The sequence below is a fragment of the Nothobranchius furzeri genome, chromosome 11, assembly GCF_043380555.1.
Source record: "Nothobranchius furzeri strain GRZ-AD chromosome 11, NfurGRZ-RIMD1, whole genome shotgun sequence".
Lineage (NCBI taxonomy): Eukaryota > Metazoa > Chordata > Actinopteri > Cyprinodontiformes > Nothobranchiidae > Nothobranchius > Nothobranchius furzeri.
In genome coordinates, this window is record NC_091751.1 from 3,720,304 (window position 1) to 3,729,786 (window position 9,483).

The window sequence follows — 9,483 nt, forward strand, 5'->3', positions numbered from 1 at the left end:
TTTGTGGGGGCTCTTTAGACTAGGAATGACGCATCAGAATACAGACACTACCGCCATAAAGGGAGGGTTATGACGATGAAGTGACCTGATTTCGGAACATTTACATCACTCCTGTGACCCACACCGTGACCTCAAAATTAGTGGAAAAGGCCATGTTAAAGTATGGAATCTTTTTGAAGAACATTTGGGGGGGATTTTTTGCGTATGAATGACATATCAGAATAAAGACATGACCGCCTCGAAGGGAGGGTTATGATGATGATGTTACCTGATTTAAGACCCTTTACATCCCTCCTGTGACCCACACCGTGACCTCAAAATTAGTGGAAAAGGCAATGATAAAGTATAGGAGATTTTTAAAGTCCGGGGGTGGGGGGCTTTTTTGTGCATGAATAACGTATCAGAATGCAGAAATGACCGCCTTGAAGAGAGGGTTATGATGATGAAGTGACCTGATTTAAGACCCATTTCATCCCTCCTGTGACCCACACAATGACCTCAAAATTAGTGGAAAAGTCCGTGTTAAAAGTATAGGAGCTATTTTGAGTACATTTGAGGGGGCTCTTTAGACTAAGAATAACGTATCAGAATGCAGACACTACCGCCTTAAAGGGAGGGTAATGACGATGAAGTGACCTGATTTCTGACCATTTACATCACTCCTGTGACCCACGCTGTGACCTCAAAATTAGTGGAAAAGGCAATGTTAAAGTATAGGAGCTTTTTGAAGTACGGGGGTGGGATCGTTTTTGCGCATGAATGACCTATCAGAATGCAGATATGACCACCTCAAAGGGAGGGTTAAGATGATGAAGTGACCTGATTTAAGACCCTTTACATCCCTCCTGTGACCCACACCGTGACCTCAAAATTAGTGGAAAAGGCAATGTTAAAGCATAGGAGCTTTTTGAAGTACGGGACTTGGGGGGGCTTTTCGGACTAGGAGTGACGTACCAGAATGCAAACACTATCGTCTTAAAGGGAGGGTTAGAACACTATTACTAAAACAATAATTTCATCCAACCATTCATCCATTTTCATCTGCTTATCCTGAGTTGAGGCAGCAGCCTAAGCAATGAGGCCCAGGTGTCCTGAGGAGAGTTTGGAGAAAATCACAATTTCCCATTGAAAGTGGGGATTTTTGGTTAGGTGGAGTAGATGGAGTAGATAAATCTCAGTGAGTTCCCCCTGAATTGGTAAATTAACCAAAACATGTGAATTTTGTGTCCGTATGTAGAATATAACTATTTTTAATGATTTAAATGCAACGGCCAAAACCCTAGGCCCCAAACGAAGCCTGACCTATATTTGAGCCCCTTTTTGCCGCCGTTCGGCCCACGGTGGTTTGATGCACACAAAAATTGTTTTGGTGCATCCCGTTGCTGGTGCGACCCACAGATTTTGAATTTGTGCCGGTCGCATCGTTTCAAGGGTTTGTTTGGGCCCAGAGGGCAGTTTTCCCGCCATTTTTGCCATGTGCTCGCAAATGTGGCATTTTTCAACCGATTTTCACCAAACAAACACTGATTGGGCATGCCACCATCACCTTGAGCTAGCCCAGGCGGATTGGTAGCCATAGCATCGTTCTGGTGGTGTTCTGGGTCAGAGGTCACAACGTTTTGGTACATGCAGAAAAAAGGAAGGTTTTGGGCTGAAAAACAAGGTTCTCTTCAACCTAGAGACTTGAAACTTTAACTGTGTCTTTACATAGCTGACGGCTCCAACATATTCAAGTTTCAAGTTGCTGTCTCATTCAGAAGGGCCAGTTTACAGCCTATATTGGCTATAGTGTATTATTTAATATAATTTAACAATGAATTAGAATTTATTATTATTGTAATTATTTTTATTTTATATGAATACAAGGAGCAGAATTATTCATTTGAATTAAATGTTAACTGAGGATTAATTTAAAATATTTTGTCTAAACTTATAAATCCATGTAGTTTCTAAGTTTCATTTCATTTAACTTACTTGTCAAGCAGGTCACATAACTACAAAAGCCAATCAGAAAAATCTATGACCTCAGCCAATCAGAAAATTTGAGCAAAAAATTCAAGTCCAGAGCTGCAGTACTAGTGTGTGTCCACTAGGTGAGCTCAAGAGTTGATGCCAAAACACACATTTCAGTAATTACTATTTTTCTGAGGTACTTTTCTGAAACTTTGTCAGAACAGGTTTGAGTGTAATTAAAGAAGATTTAAGGCAAAGTTTTGTGAGGACATGGCAAAATGTCCTCACAAAGGAAAATGTCCTAACAGTACAGGTCGTTTGTCAAGGGTACGTCCTCACAAGTATAGTCATACACACACACACACACACACACAGCTGTAGTATAATTATTTGTATTGCTTTTAAACATTTTCCTCGACCAATCGCACCGTTTCTATTCAAGGTTTTTTTAAACGATGGTATTAAAAATGTAGAACGCATTTCGTATGAGGTTCTGAATGTGCCAAAAATGTGTCTATGTATTTATATGCGTGTCTATGTATTTGTACGCTCACTGCACTGCGTTGCTGTAATGTGTGTCTATGTATTTATGTGCGTGTCTATGTATTTGTACGCTCGCTGCACTGTGTTGCTGTAATGTGTGTCTATGTATTTATGTGCGTGTCTATGTATTTTTACGCTCACTGCACTGTGTTGCTGTAATGTTATGCTCTTCTAATGTATTTTCACTTTTGTACAGAACTTGTCTTCTGTTGTCACGTGATGTAGTCTGGTCAGTTGTTATAACTGTCAGGAGTTGCTTTTATCTGATTTGTCTTATTTTGTTCTCCAGCCTTGTTGTCACATGGTGTCGTCTCAGTCTGTCTTTACCCTCTGTCGACACGCGCTGCTGTCCGAGTCTGTCGTTACCCTCTGTCGACACGCGCTGCTGTCTCAGTCTGTCGACACGTGCTGTTGTCTCTGCCGACACACGCTGTTGTTTGTCGTTACCCTGTCGACACGTGATCTCGTCTGTCAGTGTTCGGGCGTTAGTCACGTGATGTTGTCTGCCTGTTAGCGGCTAGGTTACATCACGTTGTCTGATTATGCTGTAATAATCCAGTCTTCAATAAATCGTCTCTGTTGACCTGCTTCGTTAGCCTATCTGAAAGGTTAACAAATGTCCAACTTACTTCCGGTTCACGGAGCCGGCTATTTCAAAATAAGACTCCCACGCATTTGCCAACCGTGCATTGAGGATTTTATTCAGGAATAAAGAACAAAGAATTAAATCTATGTGGTCTAATTGTTTTAATTATACTAATTATTTTAATCTAAACATTTATAGTAACATATTTATTTAACTGGCTCATACATGAAAAACAAAACCACAAACAAAAGTGTTGAACTCCAACTCCCAGCATCCATCAGTGCCTGGAGAAAGGCTGCTTCCATGGTGTTGCTGTAGATTGTTGCCATGGTGGTTGTGGGAGTGTGTGGCTGTATGTTGACAAAGATGGGAGAGAGAACGGAAATTAGTAAGATTTGAAAAATAGAAACGAAACCACATATTACCAACCATGCTTTGAGTATTTTGTTCAGGAATGATGTTCCTCTGGCACTGATTAGACTTCCTTTAAAAGGCAGCAAACACAAAACTCTAAATGCTGATTTGATACATTTTAATTTTTTTTCTGCATCTGTGAAGCACTTTTTTTTTTCAATCTAGAGAGGATTACGTTTGTACTTACACCTAGTCCCCCCCCCCCACACACACACAACCAAACAATTAAAAATTGTACCAAGTGTGTGTAACCTTGAAAATTATGACGGAACATTATGAAAATGACTTGTATGGAAAATACCAACCTGTCATTATGGTGAACCAGGGAAAATGTATGTTTAAAAATTATGCTAACTTGCATTTATCAATTTTTTAAATCAATATTTTCTGAATTAAAATGTAAAGTTTTAACAACCCACGTGGACCTAGTAGTTTTTGGTGAAATGTTAAACATTACACATACATTCATGAAAGTACAGTTAAAAAAAATTCTAACTTTCCCTTTATTTTCAAAATACAAATATCTTTAGAAACACTTATCAAAGATGTTATGCTTAAGTAAACCACATGCTATTATCACATGTTATCTGCGACTCTTTGCTTCTAACAGAATACTGCCAGGCTGTCAGCATGGCAGTAAATAAATCAAAAATCTGCATTAGGAACAACAATCAACAACCAAGTAGTAAATGTAAGCGCAGTCCTGTCATTCACAGACCTGCCAACCTTGTCAAAAATATTTTAAGTAGCACTTGTGCGGCGTTTTTTCGCGGACTTTTGCAACTCCATTGCTTTTCACGCAGTAATCTCCCCATTCACTGGATGTAAAATTTTATATACACACACACAGTTTACCTTACCAGAGCAGCGGGCAGCGGGAGAGAGCAGCGGGCAGGACGAAGCAGGGAGGAGGGGGGTGGGGGTGTTACGCTATAGGCTAGGCAGGATAGTTAGCTCTGGTTTTTCTCTGCTTTTCTACAATGATTGGCTTAAACTTCTTCACCACGCCGCTGAGTTGTGTTGTCAGACATGAGTACCACACGAGTTGTACCAGCTTAAATAGATGCCAAATTGCAAACTGGCTACGCAAAATGCGTAAAGGTTGGCAGGTCTGCATTCATGTTTAGCCTCGTTGGAGCCTGTGGTTAACTTTCAGTCAACAGGATGCAAACAGGATGCCTGACAGTATCTGGTAAGAGAGAGGGAAAAAAGAGACATTAACACCAAATCTATATAAAGCCTCAATTTTACACCCATTACCTAAACTCAGATGAACCCAAATGTAGGGGACTGCAAGATGCCAGACTCCATGTACTCCACAAAGATGTTGTAGGTCGGGTGAACAGGCAGCCGCAGGATCACTTCACATGTGTTTGCCTCTGGGAAGATGCGGCGGTTTCCATGTTCCACATGCAGAAACTCAATCACAGGCCTGTGTGAAAATCCAAGTGGCGGGACGGTGTCCACACCTGAGGCAAATGTTAATACAGTAACTAGGATGAGTTATATTAATACAAGCCTAAAATATGAATGAAATGCAAGTCAAATTTTGTTCCATAAAATATTTATTAACATTGACTCTCTGATGGCAAAATTCACTCATCCAGCCAGAAAAATTGATGCTGCTGCAGTGCGTGGCATCAAACAGCTGGTGCTGCACTTACAACTAGGGATGCTCCGATCTGCTTTTTACACTCTCGATACCCATATATGAGGTTTAGTATCTGTCGACATCGATCCGATACAGATACACAGCGCTGTATTACATAATAAACCATTTCTTACTATATGGAAAAAACTTAGATCCTTCATTTATGCAGGGCAACATGTTTATCATATTTTTTAAAACATTAAACCAACCAACAGCTTCAAATGTTTTGTGAAACATAACCAAAACCATTACTTTGCTTAGTAAGTGAACTTAGGAGAATAGTAACACTTAGTGTAAAATAAAGAACGTCCCTGGAACTGAAAATAGCTTGACTACTATGGTCAACAAGAATAACCTGAAACATCAAACCCTCTTTCAAATTCTTCAGTCAGTACAATTAGGAATTTAAAATAAAATAAAGACTGAACTTGAGGAAAAACGATATGAATATGCCAGTGGAGAATGTTTAAAGTGTCCGACAACCTGTCTTGCACATGCAACCGCATCAATCACAGCGCGCTGTGACAGGAGCCCCTCGTTAACGACGAGCTGCATTGTGTGCGCAACGCAGCCGACACTCCGGACCCCAAGCTGTCCATCGTTTTTCTCATGTTCCTAGTGTTGTCCCTCAGAATAACGTGGATTTTGCTCTTCGGGATTTGCCACTTTTCAAACAGTTCCTTCAGGTTTGCTGCAATCACGTCGCTTGTGTGTGACCCACGAAAGTTTGTTGCATTTAACATGACGCTGTGTGGCACAAAACCTTCATCCAGCCAGTGTGCAGTTAAACTCAAAAGTGACATGGGAGAAACGTCAGAGCTCCAGACATCTGTTGTAAAACAGCGCTCTGACGTCTTTCATTTCTGCCAATATATGCTGCCGCACTTTACTGTACAGTTCAGGCAGAGCCGTCTCAGACAAATATTTCCTCCCTACAATGCTGTAGCGCGGCTCCAGGTGGTTGATTAGCAGCCAAAAGCCCTTATCTGCAAAAACGGAGCGCGGCTGCCCATCCAGGACAATAAAGTTCAGTATCCGCTTGGTGATTTTTGTGGCCTGCACACTATTAGGCGGAAACTTCTCACCTCTTTCCTTTATCTCCTTCAGAGTTAGCTGCTTCAAGTCACCTCCTTTTTGTTCATTTCGGGCAACAAACTCGGCGTGCTCTTGGGGGTGAAATCTCTGAAGGGGCTTGATCAAGTTCGTTGTGTTGTAGCTTGAAATTTTACTGCCGCCTCTCGGGACTTTCATTGCACAAGTATTGCACGTAGCGGTTGGATGGGTTGGCTGAGGTAGTATGAAAAAGTTCCAGATAGCTGATCCTTTTGCTCGCTCCATATTGGCGCCATGTGAGCCTTTAGCACAGCACTATCACCCGACAGTATTAGCGCGTGACGTCACTCTGTGCATCCTCCTATGGATCGGGCCCATTGTCACAGATCCCCGATCTAGTATTTTCTTCAATATCGGCCCGATACAGATATTCATATCGGATCGGAGCATCCCTATTTACAACCTTCAAACGCTGGGTTTGATGTTTGTTTCACTGTCTTTGGGAAATGATGGAAGGATAAAAGATGGTAAAAACACAGCTGATGTGACAGATGTAGCAGCAATATAAGTGCCTGCGTTATATATGAAAGTCAAAGTGTGCCACATAATATAAAAATTAAATTTTAAGTTTTCATTAAAAAATTTAAAAAGAGCTTTATGTATGTATAAATAAATTAAAAAGTTCAAAATATAATGGAAATTTCTAAATAATATGTCAAAATAAGATTAAACATTTGTAAAAAGGAAAAATATGGCAGCCTGATGACATCATAATATGAAAATTAAATGAGGGAATTTGCAGCCTAAACAAACTTTGGGTCCTACTGAAGATTTTTCTCAATTACAATTTACCTTTATCTCTAACGTTTACCAAGATACAACCTATTGAGATATGCATGTCAAAACTTTATATTTTCTTGAAAAAACTCTGGCGCCCAAAGGGTTAAACTATTTATTTAAAAAGACAACCCACTTGATTGGCAAGGTCCCACAGTCATTGGCGTGCCTGATGAAGAACTTTATATGTTTCACACAGTAAATTATTGATGACATACCATCCACCTCCATCAGCCAATCATTCCAGAAGTAAATCGTCTGGTTCTCCAGCCTTCGTTTGTTGCTTCCTGGCTCTGCATGTTGTACACTAAATAGGTCTTGCATGTCCTGAAGGCTGATTGTTTGGAGTCCTCCAACAAACAGTATCTTCAATGTCTCGTGGTTGTTGATTATTGCACTGCTGACTTCCAAAGTCTGCAAACCATCCATAAACCTGGGCAAAGGGAGACAACAAAAAACTGAATTCATTTGTTCAGCTTTGTAGCACCTGGTAGACCAGTGAGAACCGACACCTCCATGCTGCAGCAGCATTCAGTCAGAACAGAAAGTGAAACTTAAACATAGCTGCTGTCAGTAACAGTCTAACAGATTTTAAACATTTAAACTCTTGTAACGTGAGGAAATATGGGTTTTCAGTCACAAAGGTGGTGTTGGACTCAGCTGGGTCAAAGCTGGGTCGCTGAGAACTTTCACCCACAGATTGAGACCTTTGCAGACATGAAGTCTGCAAGAGTCTGCTGGAAACCATAACATCTGAACACCTGCAGTACCAGAAGAAGGAGTTCTCATGGACAAGTAGTCATAACATAACAAGTCTTAAAACTTCCTTTCTTGATTTTAATGTTAAAGAATAATCATTATCATTTTGCTCATTATAAATGTGTTTAATCAAATGAATGATTCTTATGCTTTGGGTAATTATAATGGATTAATGAATCCATACTTAGATAATGTTTGAGGATGTTGTTACCGACCTTCACACACACACTCAAACACACCCACACACAGATTCTCACAGTAAACTCCAAAACACATTTGCTGACACACACGTTTGCTTTGAGAAGAGAAAGGCTTTTGGTAAGTTTCAGTCTTATGATTTCAGTTCGTGCTTGACAACGAAAGAGAGAGGACCTGAAGAAACCGAAGGGGGGACAGAGCCGGTTGGCTCGTTTCTCCCCCCTCTCACGCTGTTCCTGCCAAGCCAGACAGGACAGCTGAATCGCAACTTCTAACGCAGACTCATACCGGGTCTTTTGATTTCTGAGTGACCTAAACTTAACGCATCTACAAAACGCTTTACCATCAACGTGTACCGAGGGCAACTCTGGACCGGTTCGTGGCGCATCTTTGCCAGCCAAGGTGCCCTGGATGAAACATCATCCTAAGGTGACGTCCTGGGTCCAACAGGGAGTCCGATTTTCGGTGAGGCAGAACACGACAGATAGCGTTTTGATGCATCTTTTCCAACTAAACCTAAGTTTATTCAAACCATCACTTTTCACTCAGACACCTGTTTCTTCCTGAAGCAAAATCAGATGTACACACGCATTCGTCTCACAAAATTACACGTTTTCTCTGTGTTTCACTTTGATGTCTTATTTTGAAAAACCGGAAGTTGTTCTACACTAAACTCGTTCCTCCTGGAGACGTCCGGGGGAGGAGATTACTGTAGAATTTCCCATCTAAATTTCCGATGCCAAATTAACCTCGAATTTAGCAAATCCTGTGAGTTTTCCCATCTTCGTCCTTCGGTGAGAGGCTGGGTGAGTCGGGTCTTTCACTATATTCTGTCCATTTTGACGAGACATCGCGTCTCTGAACTCTTCAGGTCGGAAATCTAACTTTCCGCTCTGAATCGCTGTAGCGAGCTAAAAGCTAGCCGCTTACCTTCAAGCCATTTTACCTTCGCCTAGAAGTGAGACTAAAACTCTGAACTCTCGGGAATCCTTTGTCGCAGGGGTTTTGAAACTGTATGCGATTGTCAGTAAAATCTCCCAGATTTTACTCCCCGTCGGATATAATTCCGTCGGCGTAGCGACTGATCCACGCATTGTTTATTTTCCGGTAACCGCGCTAGCATAATCGTTAGCATACCTCGCTAATATTATCAGCTTTAAGCCGTGGTTAGAGACCGCAGACCACATCTGCACACCAGAGTGCAGTCAATAAAGTCCCAAATTACCTCGTTGCTAAGGAACGTTTGGTTAATCGGGCAAATTTCAGTCTGGTCGCGCCAGACACTACCAAGCTTAGCCGAAGAGCTAAGTAGCTAAATAGGTTAACGCTCGGGTTACGCGCCCCGATAAGCGGTTAAACCGTTCTCTCGCAGTGCTTCTGCATCCTAAAATCCTTTTTGGATTTTGGCGGTGGTTCTTGTAAATCACTTCGGTTCTTGTAAATAACTCCGGTGTGTGGAATCGACATTTTACTACGTGGCCTTCAGGCG

The 9,483-nt window shown here is 41.3% G+C and overlaps 1 protein-coding gene across 1 annotated transcript; it reads right to left on the reverse strand.

Moving 5' to 3' along the window:
• Nucleotides 1-4,750: 4,750 nt before the first annotated feature.
• Nucleotides 4,751-8,382, reverse strand: LOC139073182 (G2/M phase-specific E3 ubiquitin-protein ligase-like). Its single transcript, XM_070556138.1, has 3 exons — nucleotides 8,351-8,382; nucleotides 7,256-7,470; nucleotides 4,751-4,965 (listed from the first exon to the last, which is right to left on the reverse strand). Exons 1-3 carry the CDS (start codon nucleotides 8,380-8,382, stop codon nucleotides 4,763-4,765), a joined length of 450 nt encoding a protein of 149 aa, XP_070412239.1. The 3' UTR covers nucleotides 4,751-4,762.
• Between the last annotated feature and the right edge of the window lie 1,101 nt (nucleotides 8,383-9,483).

Excerpts from the sequence above, each read along its gene's own strand:
- LOC139073182 (XM_070556138.1), bottom strand. The coding sequence starts at position 8,382 with ATGCGCCACGAACCGGTCCAGAGTTGCCCTCG. Across the intron at positions 7,471-8,350 it reads CCGGTCCAGAGTTGCCCTCG|GTTTATGGATGGTTTGCAGA; the intron begins GTACACGTTGAT and ends CCCTTTGCCCAG. Across the intron at positions 4,966-7,255 it reads TTGGCTGATGGAGGTGGATG|GTGTGGACACCGTCCCGCCA; the intron begins GTATGTCATCAA and ends CATTTGCCTCAG.